The 18553-nt window shown below is 34.0% G+C and overlaps 1 protein-coding gene across 2 annotated transcripts in view; it reads left to right on the top strand.

The window, feature by feature from the left end:
• The window catches only part of PTGFRN (prostaglandin F2 receptor inhibitor), a 112698-nt gene extending 98176 nt beyond the window's left edge, over positions 1 to 14522 (top strand). For both annotated transcript variants that reach the window (XM_039359770.1, XM_039359771.1), the window contains exons 7-9: positions 6501 to 6608; positions 13170 to 13475; positions 14347 to 14522. In XM_039359770.1, coding sequence (XP_039215704.1) covers positions 6501 to 6608; positions 13170 to 13475; positions 14347 to 14513 — 581 coding nt within the window. In that variant the 3' untranslated portion in view covers positions 14514 to 14522. The remainder of the gene's footprint in view (positions 1 to 6500; positions 6609 to 13169; positions 13476 to 14346) is intronic.
• The last annotated feature ends 4031 nt before the right edge of the window (positions 14523 to 18553 follow it).

Below are 18553 nucleotides of genomic sequence, written 5' to 3' on the forward strand. Positions count from 1 at the left end.
TTCAAGATGTAAAGTATGCCCTATTTTTTTTCCCAATCTTGTAACCTAAGCGTCCAGCGCTTAGGATATCAAGGGGAATGTTTCCCTACCTCACCCATCAGCTTCCTTTTGTCTGCATCAGGCGTTTTCATGCCTGATGTGTGTCCTTTGCTGGTGCTGAGATAAATTGCAACCCTTACTTACCACTGAGGGGTCCCGTAGGATGAAAGTGCACTTAGGGGTCTATTCCAGACGCTGGTAAGTAAGTTGGCTGTTGCTCCCTCGGAAGGGGGGGCTGTCCCAGTTGCTCCACGGGAGGGCTGCCCCACGTTGGGCGCCAGATGTAGGATGCTAAGAAAAAAACACAGGCATGTCTTGAGCAGAGGTTTGAAGCTGCAGGATACAGCTTCACACAGCTTCTCCAACTCTGAGTTTATTCTTTCTTATATACTTTTTACATAATAGGCTTTACCATTAACTGCTGACATTTTACATTTAGAAGTTTAATCTTTAACTGTTGACATAAAGAAATTGAAAAATTCCTTCATATAAGCAATTATTTTCTAGTAACACATTACCTGTTGAGAGCAGGTAAAACAAATACAGGTAAATTAGGAAAGGAGAAAGAACCGATAAAGACAAGAAGAGATAAAGACAGGAAGAGATAAGGGGGAACTTATTATTTAGGTAGGTAAGATATTAAGTCAAAAAGGGAGTGATCCCTTGGCTGCTTCCTTGGGACAAAGGGCATCAAAAGGTCATGAGGTTTGTGGGGAGCAATGCACGGCAGTTTGCTGCACGTGCAAATTCCTCCACAATGTTTTATTTTTGATTTCTTGAGCCAAATGAATGCGTTGTTATATAGCCCTCAGAACTATTTTTAGGTTTTTCAATATTAGAAAAAAATGTTTTCCTATTAAAAGAGTTTTTCCCTAATTATAAATAAGACTTTTATAACCTAAAACAAAATAGAATATATACTATAATAAAGTGTCATACTAAATGGAAACAGTTAACACATCCTGATATTTAGCAGAATGTATATGTTGTATGTATGTTGTATTCTTATTCTGATAATAAATAGCACCAAAATGCCAAAATGTGAAATTTTCCATTAAAGTCCTTTATTATTTTATATTGTTGCCTACTATCCTAATAGATTGCCAGTTTTAGGGGAAGCAACTTTTGGTCTTAGCTTCAATTAGGCCTTAGACTTCTTTTTTTTAAAAAAAGGCTATCAGATCTCAGCATGTCTCTTCCATGCTGCTAGATTCTTGGGAATGACAGAAAAAGAGAATAGCTTCGGGAAAGTGTTAGAAATAAAATGGATTTGTCAACTCTAAAAATGAGCATGCCTATAGTCATTTTCCCTATTCATTTTCGGTTGACACATAGAATGGAGGGAGGGGGTTTGCCAGGTGCTTCACTAGTCTAAATAAACTTTTATCCCATGGGAACCAAGGTCATCGGCTGCTCCTGAGACTGCAGGCTCAGTGTTGCATAAAAAGCCTGCCAAGAAGATGTATTAGGGAATGTAGTTGCTTGCATAGCCTTAGGGGTGGGATTTCTTAACTTTGTGTTAGGGAATTATTATGTGTGTTTCCAGACTTGGTTTCACTTTTGATGTGCTGATACTTTGTAACTAATAAACATGTTCTTTGAGAAATTTGCAAGCTTTGGAGTTCTGCTTTATTTGTCTCTGTCTGTTGGAACCATGACAGGAATCAGAGTAGATGCTTCATTCATTTTTTTATTCGGGTCTCTTTAATTTCGTTAACATAAACCATTGTGTACCAATAAAAGGTTGGTTCTGTTGAAACATGGTCCTTGAATTTTTGTTTTAAAGTTTCCCATCCCTACTGCTCCAAGATAAGAATTTGATTGAAAGATCTAATGTTCTTCCAAAACTGATAATTTACTAAAAATAATAATTGTTCTTATGCTTTGAAAGTTTTGGTTGCCTAAGCTAGCCCTATTGAACCTCACAGTTCTTCCATTTTTCTTCCCCTGTTAGTTTAGGAGAAGACCTTCATTTTCTTATTCCTATTTCTCAACAAGTGAATCACTTGTTGGAAGGAAGGCGGGAGGGAAGACAGAGATTATATAGAGCAGAGGTCCCCAACCTTTTGGGCACCAGGGACCAGTTCTGTGGAGAGAAGTTTTTCTGCAGACCGGAGGGTGTGTGATTTTGTGTGTTGTCTGCATCCTGCAGATGGAGCTTTGCTTGTTTGTGCGGACTGGTTGCTGGCATGCTGAGGCCCGGTAGTGATCCACAGACCAGGGGTTGCAGACCCCTGATATAGAGCAAGGTGAAAAGGAAAGGTTTGGATGGAAGGTGGGAAGATGCTGGGCAGATTGCTGTGAGGGATTTCATAGTGAAGGGAAGAGAAACTACCCACTTTGGTATTTAAACCAGCATCCATTTTCCTGGAGAAAAATCCAAATAATCTTTGTAAAATTCATCTAACTAATAAATCAATAGACAAATAATGTTTGTCCACTCGGAAAGGAGCAGGTAGTCATAGTTAAGAACCACATATTAGTAGCAAATTCCCATTGAACTGATAGTGCTGTAGTTATTTTTGTCCTTTAAAAAATATTTTTGTAATAGTTATCATTTGTTATATTTTCTACTTTCTCCTGTTTGTATATTTGCAGAACTAAGAGGTTTATGTGTAAGAGATTCTAAGTACAAGTGATACTGAATAGGAAAGATATATTCCATGAATCTTGCTTTAAATATTGCCAGTAACGTCTGCAGAAATACTCTTATCAGGATCTTACGTTTGGTTTTCCTCATTTCCATTTATAGTTTAGTAAGGTATTGAAAAATACAGTAATTCCCTCTGAACCTGATACAGGATTAATTTAAATAGAAGAATTTTTGAGTGAACTAGAAAGTATGTAGAACGTTTTTAATACATATAAATATTTATCATTATACTCTGTGTGGAAGTTGCTGTATCTGTATAGACATTTCAGTTTCACTAAAAGAGAAAAATGCCCATCTCTAATTCTGATATTTGCAGCATTTTCTGTTCATTTTGTGACTTCATTTTCTAAAAGCAAAGAATAAAGAAACTTCTTTGTTCTTTTGTTTGTATCCTCTTTATCTCTTACCCTGGTTGCTTACAAAATCTCATACTTTTATCTTATAAATATGCAGTTAAGAGAAAAAGATTTGAATAACTAGAAATTATTTCACATGGCAGTAATTCTTTCCATTATAGTAAAATTTAGTCACAAAACTGCACAAAATCTTTATAGGTGAAAGAAAAACATGCATTAATTTTTTCTTGTTTTCTTTTACTTTTTTTTTTTAAACAAAAACACAAGTGCACTTCGCTCTTCATTACATACGTTTGATTCTTGCAGCTGATTCAGCATTGGCCAAAAAAAGTAATGTAGTTTTCAAACCATAATATTCTTAATAGAAACTTGCTGTGTTCCTGAATGTGTCCTGTGAGAGTATCAACTTGACTCGGCTATAACAGAAAACCAACTAGTGTAGCATGAATAAGCTTAGAGCAGCAGTTGTCCGTCCAATATTTTAGACTGCAATTTCTGCAATTCCCCAGAGACTACAGAATTCCTACCAATCGTATCTGGAGAAATCCAGGTAGGGAAAGGTTGGCAAAAAGAATAACCAAGATTAAGTGCACTATTTGAAAACAGAAAGTTCAGATGGGTTGAACTTCTTTATATTTTTAAACACTTTTTCCATACAGTTTTTAAACCATGATCCGTATTTATTTCCTGCTCCGTGTGGGAAATGATACATAATAATTTTTAATACTGTCTTCTATGCATTCTTCTTCAAATGTTAAATAATGAAACAGATTTCTTTAAAAAGATGAACTAAGTCTGAATGGTATAATATTTTTATGTCAAACATAGCGATAACAATTCTATAATGAGACAAAGTACTTTGTTACTTTGTCTCAACCAACTTATTCAGTAATGGAGTTGTTACAATTGATAAATCAATTTGGACAAGTCTCTGGTTTTAAAGTTAATAATAATAAGACTAAAATATTGCCCAAAAATATGACTAATTTGGATAAGGAGACTTTAGTTAGATTGACAGGTTTTGAAATTGTTAATAAGGTAAAATATCTGGGGTATTTTTATCCGCTTCCAATGCAAAACTGTATAAAAATAATTATGAAAGGTTGTGGCTTAAAGTACAAAAGGATTTAAACGATTGGAAAAAGTTGCAATTATCTTTGTTGGGGAGAATAGCAGCGGTTAAAATGAATGTTTTGCCAAAGTTCCTTTTTTTATTTCAAATGATATCTATTTTGAAGAATGAGGCAAGTTTAGATGAATGGCAGAAAGGTATTAATAAATTTATTTGGGCAGGGAAAAAAACCAAGAGTAAAATTTAAAATTATACAAGATGTACGAGAGAGAGGTGGACTCAAGGTACCGAATTTCAAATTGTATTATGATTTTGTGGTTTTAACATTGATTAGTGATTGGATTAACTTGACAAATGTAGATATACTCCTTTTGGAGGGGTGGGATTTATTATATGGATGGCATGCCTATTTAATTTATAATAAGAAGGTGGATAGGGCTTTTAAGTCTCATATTTTAAGAATTTCTCTACTTTGAGTTTGGAAGAAATATTATAGAATAGACTCAAGAATTCCATTATGGGCTATCCCGGGGCATGCAATAGAAGGAATAAGGAAAGGAGTGAAGATGGACAGTATTTCTTATAAACAATTACTTAATTGGGATGGGAAGAATTGGCAATTAAAACATATAGATGAATTAGCACAAGAAAATATTTATTCGTGGTTTCAGTATAGACAATTATTGGAAAGGTGGAAGATAGATTATAAAGTGGGTTTGATTAGAGAGGATGAAAATTTGTTGAAACAAATTAAAGATCAAAGTCGATCTCATATAAAAAGAATTTATGATGTATTAGTGGAGTTGGATTCAGAAACAGAATTAGTTAAAGATTGCATGGTTAAATGGGCTCAAAATTTTGATGAGCCGGTTTTATTAGAAACATGGGAGATAATTTTGGTGAGGAATGTTAAATTCACGCAAGCTCAAAATTTACGGGAAAATTTTTATAAAATGTTTTACAGATGGTACCTTGATCCACAAAAGATGTCTCGTATGTATTCAAATTTGCAACCTAAATGTTGGAGATGTGGTTGTTTGGATGCAACGTATTATCATATTTGGTGGTCATGTAAAAGTATAAAAGCTTTTTGGATAAAGATATGGTGGAATATTCAAAATATTTTTAAGAGAAGGATAAAATTCACTCCACAATTGTTTTTGTTAGGTATTATTGTTGATTGTGATGATAAAGAAATTATTTCAATGTTAAATTTAATTACAGCGGCAAGGTTGTTGATAGGACAATATTGGAAGAAGGAATTTTTGCCTACCTTGGAGGAATGGTTTTTTAAAGTTTCTTATTTATCTGAAATGGCAAAAATTTCGGCTTATTTGAAAGATCAATCGCAAGAGAAATATCTCTTGGTGTGGAAAAGATGGATAAATTTTATACAGTATAAGTATGATATTAAAAGATATCATTTAGCTTTTGAATAATTTATGTTTAAAGTTTAAAGTTTAAGATAATAAGTATTTTTATTATATATATATATATTGGACTTTTTTATTATATATATATATATATATATATATATTGGATTTTTTTTTAATGTAACTTTTGTTTGAGGTTTACTTAAGTTTAAATGTTTTGTATTCTTAGTTCTAGTTAACCCTGTATTCAGGTCTGGGAAGAGGGGGGGAGGGTTTTTGGGAGGGTAGGGAGGTAGTGGGAGAGGGATTTTATTGTAAAATTGTAAAACTTTTAATAAAAAAAAACAATTCTATAATGAAAAATGATGAAATCAAAGTGATCAGTGTCAGGTATGCCTGTCTGAAATCTTGCATAAAATCTTGACTTGTGGTGTTTTGTTGCTTGTCAAAGTCCGCATCAACTATTTATTAAGACTACACATCTTACTTTTCCTCCTAAGTTTTATTTTCCCTATATACTATTTAGCAGTTGAAAATGCCTTCTGTCCTATTGAAGAGGCATGATGTTCTTAGTTTTCCTTTGCCTCATGCCCTTTCCTTCCAATTTTGGTCAATTGCAAGATGATTTTCTGTATACAAAACTTCAGTGATATATGTCTCTTCTTAGCGAAAACTACTTTCTATAAATCTTTGTTTACTAATACATTATTGTCACTAATTTTTCACTTTTATATTTAGTCTTACATCATTGTCTAGAATTCTTAATTCAACATTGTATAATTCACTCTGACTTCTTAATATTCAGTCCTTTAGAATCTTGCGTTCCTAATTCATTCACTTATATCCTGATACTATATGACTTTGTTCATGAGATTTACTGTTTCTGTGAGTTTTTGATCAGACATGATTTCATGCACATATTTGACTACAAAGTTTTGCATAGGTATATAGCTTAATTAAAATTCTGCAGCAAAATAGATAAGTACTTGTATTTTTTTTCTTCCTAGGACCGGTTTTTAATGTTTCAGTGCATTCAGATAATCCAACCATTTATCGAGGTGATCTGGTCAACTTGTTTTGCATCATCACCATTGAAACAACAGTGCTTGATCCAGGTATGATTTGAATATGTTTTTCATTTTTTTCTGTAGTTTATTGCTTCATCAAGGAAATTTTGTGGAACATTTTATAGCCTAAATCCCCATAGCCAAATATCTTGTGGTACACATTGGATTGTCCACAGAAGATGTTTGTGCAAACATTGAATAGTGGTAGGTGAAGTATCAGTTTACAGCTAAATCAGAAACCTGCATTTCACTTTTCTGTGTACCAGAAAAGTACAAATTGAAGTAATTTTTTTATTAGTATGAGACTTCTCAGCATGTTCAGTGAAATTTTGAATATTTAATCAATTTGAACTGAGTATCTGGAACTGCCCAGGTATTCAGGAAAACTACATTTTTTTATTTTATAAAAGGTCCAAAGGGTCATCTTAAGGGTCATCTTTAATCATCATATTTGTGGTCATGCAAAATTGAGTATACTTTAGAGGATGCTTTTTTGAATAAAGTGTCTAGTTCTAGTAGGTGTTCAGCATACAAATGTGGTCTTAGCTATTTAGTCTAATGCTCACTTCTACAAATTAGGTTTGTTTCACAGCATGTTGAGAACAGATTTTGGAGAATCTGTCTGTTCTTTCTTTATCCTTAATATTTGTCCTGATGTATTGAAAGTGCTTAATAGAAACTTTTTAAAAATCTGAGACAAATGTATGTGAGCCATTCCTTAAATGTTCAGATCAATACGTATAAGTGATAAACCTAGTTCAGCATTCAGTCTGCAGGCATATTTAATTGCACTGTTAATGTTCAATAAAGGTAATAAATATTAGTGCAATTAATAGTTTAAGAAAATTACAATTTGCAACCACATTTAAAGTTCTATACTGAGAATGATTGCCTTTATCCATTTAAAGTCTCCTGATGACTACATCAACACATTCATGTTGATTTCTTGGCAACAATACAGAAAGGACTTACCATTGCTGCTTTCTAGGTTATTTTTCCAATGTCTGAAACAAGTCCACAGCTCTAGGAATTCCTGGTGATCTCCCATCCAATCTAATCTAATCCTGTTTAGCTTTTGTGAGAACAGACACGTTTGTATCACATTCACATACATTTTTCGCTCCATCTTCTCCCCATAACTACAGTGATGCTTGAAAATTTGTGAACACTTTTGAATAAATAAATGAACAAGTATAATGTTTTTGGCTCATGCATTTAATTGGGTCATTTATCTAATTCAGAATTTGCTTGGAAAGCTGATAACATTTTAGATCATATTTATCCAGAAATATTGAAACCAGTAAGATGGACAAACTTTTAAGCACCACTCTGTATTTTTAATAATCTACATAAAATTCACATCATAATAATATTTTAAATGTGGTATTAGACGGGAGCAGAAATTCAAGTCTCACCTTAGCCATGAAAGCCAACTGGATGACTTTGGGCCAGTTACTTTCTCTGCCCAACCACTTCACAGAGTTGTTGTGGATAAAATAGAAATTGAATTGGATATGTTTGCCACCTTGAGTTATTTGTAAAAATAACAAAGATTGAAAATGAATGAATGAATGAATTCATTCATTTGTTTATTCATTTTCAGCCTTTATTATTTTTACAGATAATAATGAAATTCATTCATTCATTCATGCTGGAATATACTTTGTTCCACTTGCCCATTATTTGTGAAAAACTTCAGTTTTTCACATGTGCTTATTCTTGTACTTTACAAATTGGACTCTGGAGCAATTCCATTCTCCTTAAATGAATAGGCTGAGTCAGAAAGACCAAGTGGATGTCATTGCCAACTTCGCTGGTGGACCAAATGTTGCCATTAAAAGAAAAGGCAGTGCTGGACTGCATATAATTCACATAACAGGGAGTTGCCTGGAAGAACACCAGAAACTTTAGCTTCAAAATAATAACAGGCCAGGCCCACTACTACTATATTATATCATTATTACAGGAATGGAGCTGGTATCAGTTTCTTTCTGAATAAAATTTAAATGTTAGTTATTGCTCAGCCCAATATGGCTTGTGCCATCTGGAGGCTACCTGAGTACAATTTGCTCTCCAACACACAACAAAATACAAGATTCCTCACACTTTCAATATCTTTTGTCAGAATAAATTTTTGCAACACAATGATATTCATGTAACTCAGAATTCAATTCTAGTACGGGTCCTTATATAATATCTTATTCACAAGCAGATATGCATAAGCCTGCATTGCAGTACAATAATGAATTAATATTAACTGAACATTTGTGTATTACAATATTTATTTATATAATTTATAGGCAGCTACAGGGAAAGCTAATTATTTTGGGCATCTCACAATTAAACATAAAACAAAAACAAAAAGAATTATGAACATCCCCATAAACAACATAACACCAAAGAAAGTCCATCCTACAGAAGCATCTTTAATAGCTTCCTGAACATTAGGGTAGGAGCCATACAGATTTCTGGGAGAATATTATTGCAGAGGGCAGGCAATGTGCCAAAGAAGGCATGCTTCATGGACCCCCAAGATGATACTCCTTAAGCACTGGGACATGCAGCATGCCCATTCTGCTTGCTTGTGCTGGATAAGCAGGAAAAAACTGGAGGCAAGTCCCACTCAGAAAACTGGACCATATAGCCTTATTGGAATGGAACCATTGGGAATCTTTAAAATAAAAAAAAAATATTCATTGGCAGATGGCATTATTACAAGTATGGTCAATATATGGCTTATGACCAATTGCAATGTTTCATAGCATGAAAGAACATATAAGCAATTTGTGCTAAACATAAAATAAGATCAAAAGGTCTTTGTTTATTTTTAGGAATATTGGGGGAGGGGGAATAGAGTAGTGTAAATTCTGCATCTTTTTTTAAAGTGTAAAATCTTAGATCTAAGTTTCTTTTTTAATAATAATAATAATAAAGTTGGAAGGGACCTTGGAGGTCATCTAGTCCAATCCCCCCCCCGTTCAGGTAGGAAACCCTATACCATTTCAGACAAATGGCTGTCCAGTCTCTTCTTAAAAACTTCCAGTGTTGAGCATTCACAGCTTCTGGAGGCAGGTTGTTCCACTGATTAATTGTTCTAACTGTCAGGAAATTTCTCCTTAGTTCTAGGTTGCTTCTCTCCTTGATTAGTTTCCATCCATTGCTTCTTGTCCTGCCTTCAGGTGCTTTGGAAAATAGCTTAATTCCCTCTTCTTTATGGCAGCCCCTGAGATATTGGAACACTGCTATCATGTCCCCCCTTGTCCTTCTCTTCGTTAAACTAGACATACTCAATTCCAGCAACCGTTTCTTATATGTTTTAGCTTCCAGTCCCCTGATCATCTTTGTTGCTCTTCTCTGTACGCTTTGTAGAGTCTCAACATCTTTTTTACATCGTGGTGACCAAAACTGGATGTAGTATTCCGGCGCATTGTAAAGTGGTATTAACATTTCACGTGATCTTGATTCTATCCCTCTGTTAATGCAGCCTGGCACTATGTTGACTTTGTGGGCAGCTGCAGCTCACTGCTGGCTCATATTTAAGTGATTGTCCACTAGGTAAACTACTACCTATACTATACCTGTGCATTTGGTTTTTCTTGCCTAAATGTAGAACCTTACTTTTTTCACCACTGAATTTCATTTCGTTAGATAGCGCCCAATATTCAAATCTGTCAAGATCCTTCTGTATCTTAAGCCTATCTTTTGGAGTGTTGGCTGTTCCTGTCAGCTTGGTGTCATCTGCAAATTTGATGAGTTCCCCATCTATCCCCTCATCCAAATCGTTGATGAACATGTTGAAGAGCACAGGGACCAGAACAGAGCCCTGGGGCACCCCATTACTCACTTCCCTCCATTTAGATGCAGTTCCATTGAGGACCATATGCTGAGTACGGCCGGTCAGCCAGCTACGAATCCATCTGGTAGTGATGCTGTCTAACCCACATTTTTCTATCTTATCAAATAGTAGTTTGTGGTTTACTTTATCAAATGCCTTACTGAAGTCCAAGTAAATTATATCCACAGTATTCCTCTGGTCCACTGACTTTGTCACCTGGTCAAAGAATGCAAAACTATTTGTCTGGCATGATCTGTTTTTGACAAACCCTTGTTGACTTTTGGTAATGATTTTGTTTGCCTCTAGGTGTTCTCTGATTTGTTGCTTGATTATCTTTTCCAAGATCTTCTTTGATATCTCCCTAATCTTCCAAGTTCATAAAAACTTGGTCAATGGTCATTTTTTAAAAAACAAATATGCTGTTTGTTGCAACTAGATAATTAAATAGATAACTAAATAATTCTTGGCTTCCCAAATGAATGGAGGGATTTCTAATTTGGACAACTTTAGTACAGTCATTGAAGACTTTTGCTGCATTCTTCTAGAGTTAGAGAAATTTGAAAAACATTTTGTTAGGATAGAGAATATTTTATATATTTAGTATTTTATTAGTTTCCAATGGATGGAAACTAATCAAAGAGAGAAGCAACCTAGAACTAAGGAGAAACTTCCTGACAGTTAGAACAATTAATCAGTGGAACAACCTGCCTCCAGAAGCTGTGAATGCTCCAACACTGGAAGTTCTTAAGAAGAGACTGGACAGCCATTTGTCTGAAATGGTATAGGGTTCCTGCCTGAGCAGGGGGTTGGACTAGATGACCTCCAAGGTCCCTTCCAGCTTTTATTATTATCATCATTATCATCATCATCATCATCATCATCATCATCATCATTATTATTATTATTATTATTATTATTATTATTATTTCCCTGCAGTTTTATATTATACAAATTGAATTAAACTTGTAGCTGCTATTAGGTTATGCAGTCCTCCAAATTCAGTTCGGAAGTGCTGCTTTAGAACACCTAACAGTGGAACACAGCCTTTGCTTGTGATTCATTAAAATATCCTCACAATGCTGGAAATAGGCTTGGTGCTGTAATGGTTGTAGGCAGATAGAGTGCTACACATTGCCAAAGGTTCTTTACCTGTGAAAAACAAAATGTTTCATAATTCAAATTTTTATATTATAAAATTATTTTAATAGTATACTATATAATTTGTAATTAAACAGTTTAAGGATGGAATAATAGGAAAGTTAATAAAAAATAAAATAAGAATTAAGTTCTGCTGTCAAGGACATGTCTAATTCACATCTTTGTATTCACCGATTGTGATAATGACCTTTAAGTTCTAGGACATTGTTACAAATGCTTATAGGAATGTGTGGCAAATTTATTCAGATTAGTTCCCACATTTGATTTCCATCTACAGTGGGATGCACCAAGATATTCTACTTTGAATTCAACAATTAAACTGCCAACAAAAGCTAATAGCCTAATGAGGTTAAAAGTATAGATCTACTCATGGATTTATAAAAATTGTATCTATTAAAATACAAAAAAATGATGGATTCTGACTAGCTGTCATCCTGTATTAGAGGTAGAAATCAGTCTAGGCTCTTGGGAGCTTATTCCCTAGTAAAATTGGCATATATAGTGACACATACTTTATATACATATGAAGGTGAAAGGTTATCTGAATTGGGTCAGTGGTATAGGAAATTACTAGTCCATTGGACATGTTAACTCTGAAATAATCTTCCTTTAAAGGAAGGACTGCTGTTTTTGATGAGTAAGCCAGTAATTAAAGCACTGATTATGGAGAAAATACTATATAATTAAAATGATATATTTATGACATTTGTATGCCTTTAAGTTATATATATTTTGCATGGGTTCTTATAAAATGTATACACAACATATTTTAAAAGTAAGTGTACCTCTGAAACACATTTCCAAAGCCACAGTTACATCAATTTTGGTAGAACATTTTCGGCAAAGCATCTGAAGAATTTTGGATAGGTACATATAAAATAAGGTATTTTACAGGTAGCTTAAACCAATGGGATTGGAAGATAAACAACATTATAAATTAGATGTGGAAACTGACTTCTTAAATTGCAAAAAGTAGTATACTTTGACTATACTAAAGTGTAGGCCTTTGAACTGACTCAAATATTGTCAGTTTAATTAGTAACATTTAATACGCTCAAATCTGTTAGTCCCATTCTCAGAGATGATCATTTTATCCTACAAAAAAAGGGAGTTAGTAGTGATAATGACAATAAGGAAAGATCATAATAGAGTCTACACAGTCTATTGGAAAGTTGATGAAAATGCCTAACCCTTTGAAGTTAAGGTACAGAAACAAAGTAATTGTAGTGGTGGTGACTTCAAATTGACTTTTGTGTGATGGACCAATAAGTGCAGTGGAATTTAGTTATTATATAATGGCTCATGCAATTCTCCATGACGCTTGCCTAAAAACATTGGTCTAGAAAGAATTATTGACACTAATCATCTTAATCCTTTATTCTGTTGGTAGGAAGTTTAACACTGAAGTTATTGCTTAAAATTATAAAATTTATAAATTATAAATTCTCAGTCATACACTGAATTCAACTAAGCTTGGGCAATCCACTAGAGTTAACTTTTTGAAGGAGAAAAATAAAATTTATATACCTTCCTAAAATTCCCAAGAATTCTCTTGAGAACGGTGGTTATTATGCCTGCTCTTATTTTGGGGGTTGTTATTGTGTTTTCAATTCCAGATGACATGTCATTTGATGTCTCCTGGTTCGCTACACGCTCTTTTGCAATGGACAAAGAACCTGTTTTCCTAGCCTCGCTAGATCGGAAAGGGATAGTGACACAGGCAAGAAGAAATGGGAGCAGCGATCTCAGCTTAGAGAGAATTTTCCCTATGGAGTTCCGACTTAGAGTTCATGGCTGTGAAGACCATGATTTTGGCAACCACTTTTGTTTGGTAACACCTTGGGTGCGGTCAGCTGCAGGTGTTTGGCAACAGGAAAAGGAAATAAAATCTAAAGCAATTCTTGTAACTGTGAAGATGGATGGTAAGTGTTCTCACTGAAAATTTATCCTTAACTTTCAAGATTTTTTATATCATGTAGCAGCAACAAATACAGTCTAATAGAAAGAAGGCTGTGTCAAATCTTTCCTCTATGTTTTTGTTTTATTGTATATTGCAATTTGGATAAGGAAATAATGCTTGCCATTTTTTTCTAAGAAGAAAAAGGATTGAATGTGATTAGATGAGGGGCAGAATCTTTACCTTTTTTCTAAGAATTCCCTACCCTCAGCCTTTAGTTGCAAGGTAGACAAGCTATACGTGCCTTTCCTTATACAAACATCTTCCACTAGCCTCCCTCATTTCTTATAATTCAGTAAAATTCTAAGGCAATATGCAATTTTTACCATATGATTTTTTTAAATTGATAGATCAATAACAATAGCAGCAATATCAGTACCTTCCATAGTATCTTGCAATAATAAAAATACTACAAAAAAATAATTCAAGAACTCCCTAGTTGACAGAGAAAAAGGAGAATAAAACAAATGGAATAGAAGATTTCCAAATTTTAGATAGAGCTGGTTGTATGGCGATGTAGTTTATATTCTTAGTAGTAGCTAGCCCATCTTACAAATATGTCATTTTATATCTCTTGCTTGACAAGAAATGACAATTTGGTTTCAGAATTAGTTTCTAATAAACAGCTATCCAGTCATATTGAATATGAAATATCTAGGTCTTAGTCCTGGTCAAATTCAAAGAAGGAAAGGGATAAAAAGAGATCCTTTGAACAAATAATACAAAGAACTCAGTTCTTATTAGATTAGAAATACTCTTTTTCTTTTCATATTTAAAAAAATTGTTGCTCTGTGTGATTTGTCTATAACATTACTTTTTTTCTCCTTCTCTCTCAGTGCTGAATGCTTTCAAGTTTCCACTGTTGATTGGCATTGGCCTATCTTCAGTTATCGGACTTTTATCCTGTCTGATTGGCTATTGTAGTTCCCGTTGGTGTTGTAAGAAGGAAGTTCAAGAAACTAGGCGGGAGCGCCGGCGCCTTATGTCTATGGAAATGGACTGAAGAAGAGAGATGGATTATGTCTATGGAAATGGACTGAAGAAGAGAGATGGATGGCCTTATTTTGGGGACAGAGGGATTTTGGAAGGGCCAGATTTACTCAGATTTCAGTGTGGTGAACCAAAATGCCCTGACAACAGAACCATCTGACCTTGTTCTGGATCTGGAGCTGCTTTTTCTATCAATGTTTCACATTGAGAACACATGTTGTGTTTATCAGCATTTAGCTCTTTTTCCAATGGCACTTTTTATTGGGATAGCTATTTCAAAGGAAAACTGTTCCACAGACTTTTAAATAAGATTCACTACCAAAAGTTGTGATTTACAAACAAAAGCGAAACCCTTTTCTTATTTAATAGGAGGGTGGAATTGAAATTGTTTGCATAAAATTAAAAAGTCTGCCTTATAACTAAGTGACCTCTAGGTAACATCTCTAGAGAAGGAAGGAAATGTTTTTGTGCTTTAGATACAGTATGTTTAAGAGAAAATCCCTCTTGTGTCTTAGGTGAGATTCAAATTCATTTTTTTAAAAAGTTTTTAAAAATGATGCTGCTTTAGCAGCCTTGAAAACTGATTTTTAGAAAATGTACTTTGTATAAACTTGCTTTTACTGTGCCCACTCCATTCTGATTTATTGTTGAGAAGCACAATTGTTATCTTTCAGTTAGATATGCTTGAGACTCAAATCTTTAGAGAAGCACCATCAGATTTCCTGTTTCTTCTTTTCGTGCTGGTGGGTTTTATGTAATTACTTACACTTCAGAAACTGGATGGAGCCTGCTAAATGTTCTAAAAAAAAAACTACATTATTAATTCAGTGACCAAATGCCTAGGAATCCTCTTTATCCACACATGGCTAATTTGGGGGGCAGACCCTGACTAATCACAACAGTAATGTGGAATGAACTGTAATAAAGTCAAGTATACATTGCCATGGATTCTTTTTGTTTAGCAAACAAATGATCAGATTCCCAGCTTGCCACTTCAACTAGACTTGGCACTGCAGGGTAAGGGTGAGAAAGATGGATGGAAAGGAATGGATAGGAGTAAAGGAAAATGCCTATTCCCAGATGTTTCTTTGTGCATGACACAATGCCAAGGGCTGTTCCCTTCAGTGTACCATTTACTGTATGTACTCACTAAGAAGGAGATAATTTTCCCACAGATATTTTTCCTCTTTTTCTACAGAGGGTTCTTTTTTGGTGCTGTAATACAGAGAGACTTAGGTCTTGTCTTCCACATGCTGTTATCCCACAGCCACAAGGTTGTCCTGTGATTTGGGACAGTCCATCTTCAAGCACAGCTAGTATTTTTAAGCAATAAGAAGTCTGAATAAAAGTATAATAAAATCATTATGCTTTAAACATAGTATGATTTGAATCAAGTTAAGAGATTATACTGAAGTAAAAGAATATGAATCATTTTTCAAAATAATTTAGATTGAACAGAAAATGTTGATCTTCCAAATATACTGGTGTAATATGGGTTGAATGTACATTATACACAGATTGAAGACATGCGTACAGATTTAATAATGATTATTGCTGTCATTTCTGTATATTCATTTAAGAAATGGAAAAATGTGTACAGATCACTCATTGTGCATAAGTACCCATTCAGCTTGCATTGATTTAAGTGCATATTTATAATTTTTTGAATTATCACCTTAACAATTTTAAACAAGGTATTTGAGCTTCAGGCTAAACCTCATTGGAAATATCTTTCATGGAAGTTTCAAGGAGTATTATTAGAGGACTGTCTGATTTTATCACACAATATTTGCTCAAAATTGATTTGGTTCTTCTCTGCTGTGTTATAGTCCTGATTTCTACTGCTTTGTCCTAATCAAGGTGATCATAAGATTACAATTGTAATTTTGGGATATCCAAATGGATGCTCCTGGAAAGATTTGTATCTTGAGAGTTTAGAGATGTCTCTGCAAATATGTGACATGGAAAGTTTATAAAGCCAATATGGTTTGAGTTTGGATCTATTTAGGAGGCTTAGCAAATGGTTTGGCTGGCTGACCAATCATTTTTTCAGAAAGACTTCTTCATAGCAAACTGTTTTACATTTGACATTTATGGCATGACCCTAGATGTCATTTAAATTGACAGACCACAACTTTTGACAAACGTCTTTGCCTTTATTGTTTCATACTATGAGTTAATTTTTGAGATTATTTTTGCCTATAATTAAAACATCTTATTTCTAGAGTAAAAATTGTGATAAGGAAACTATTATGTGAAGCACAAATGATACTTTCATACATATTTTTATTTCGTATTGTCTTTTTGTTCTCACAGTTTGAGGAAGAAACAAAAACATACCTAAATGCAATAATTAAGGAATAGTTGAGCCCAGGAGAGTGTTTGAATTTTCTCAAGCACTTGTTGCACATTGACATTGTCTCTTTGTGGAAAGAAACTCAGGGTTATTTTGATTCCGGGATTTCTTGTTATTCATAGAGTATTCCCTGTCTCTCTAGTTTTGCCCATTCTTCTGGACCGGAAAGAGAAGACAGTTCCTTCCAAGCATAATTGGTCAACAGGACATAGTTCTTCCCTTTGGATTTGAGGTGATGCTTCATGCCCTGTTCTGAACTACACCTGGAATAGTACACTCTTTTTTCAATTGTGCCAGTTTTATATTATTCCTCAAATAGATCTTTTATCTCCATAAGATTTTTTTTTTACTCCTACATTATGATCACTCTGTTTCTTATTTAGGACTCAGTATATTTGTTAAAGCTTCAGTCATGGGTTCAACAGCCAAATATCTTAAGGGCTTCCGTTGATCTGGTTTATCATTTTTTGGCATTTTCAACTTAAAGAAACAGAGGACACTTGGAATGTGAAATGAATTCTTTTTCAGAAGTATCTTGAATAAAGGAAATTAAATATCTTTTGTTCATTATAAGAGAGAAGTGCAGTTCTGGATGATTTTAAAAATATTTCCAGAATAACTTTAGAAGATAAGAATCGGACAGTTATAATGATTCTGTGTAATATGTGTGATTTTATATGAAAAATAAATGGCATTTTTTATAAAATCTATGTTTTGTGGTTATTATGTTGAACTATAGATTATTTTTGCTTTACGCACAGGAATCTAGATATGTTTTCCCAATGGGTGGATTCTTTTCTGTTGCATTTATATCCCAACATTTGCATGACATTTAGAGAAGAAAAAGAATTGTAGTTTGTCAATTTGTCTCTGTGAATTTTGTTTATAGCTGATTTTATTTCAAAATGATGGATTGAAAAAAAGTGATTTTGCAACTGAAGTGTGTTCTCCCCTGTGCTGTGCTTAGTATTGTGCTGAAAATGTATTCGCAGCCCTTACCCTCTATTTATTATGTTGATAAAGCTGCAATGGTATTTCTTAGAAGGAATAATCTCTATGTGTGCAGTCTAGAACTACATCCCTTCATTCCTTCAAGACAATGTTTGTGCAAGAAAATCTCTTATGCTAGTAAATTTTATAAATTGATCCTGGCACTAATAAACTGATATAAAAGCTTATTTCTTAAGTTGTGGTGGCCACATGAATTGAAATATTCTCTTCACAAATAAATATTGGGTAAATTATGAGTTCCAAAGATGGAAAGATCTTGAAGTCCAATTGTAGACTTAGGCTGCTGTCGTGGATAAGGAAACTAAACCTGTAAAGTCTACATATTTGATAGATAATTGGGTGGGAGTCTGATCTATTCGTCTACCCCATATTATTAAAGAGTTCACTACAGCCTATAATACATATGCTTACTTTAGCTAAATGTGCACTGCAAGATTATATGAATGCTAATATTTATGCCTGAACATAGGGGAATATATAATTTTTTTAGATATTTGCAGTATAGGATTTCTTCAGAGTTCTGAGCTTTTTAGAGCCCCCTTTCAGAATGAAATATTGACACTATTGAAAATATGGCTAAGTATAGTCAGATGCCAAGCACGATTGTGGGTGGAAGAGAAACAAAGGAACTTCTGTTCCACTAAACTTTTGACTCTTAATATGTCATTCTCAACTTTTGGAAGGGC

This window comes from Crotalus tigris, unplaced genomic scaffold (assembly GCF_016545835.1).
Source record: "Crotalus tigris isolate CLP2741 ecotype Arizona unplaced genomic scaffold, ASM1654583v1 scf7180000019120.420415, whole genome shotgun sequence".
Taxonomy (NCBI): domain Eukaryota; kingdom Metazoa; phylum Chordata; class Lepidosauria; order Squamata; family Viperidae; genus Crotalus; species Crotalus tigris.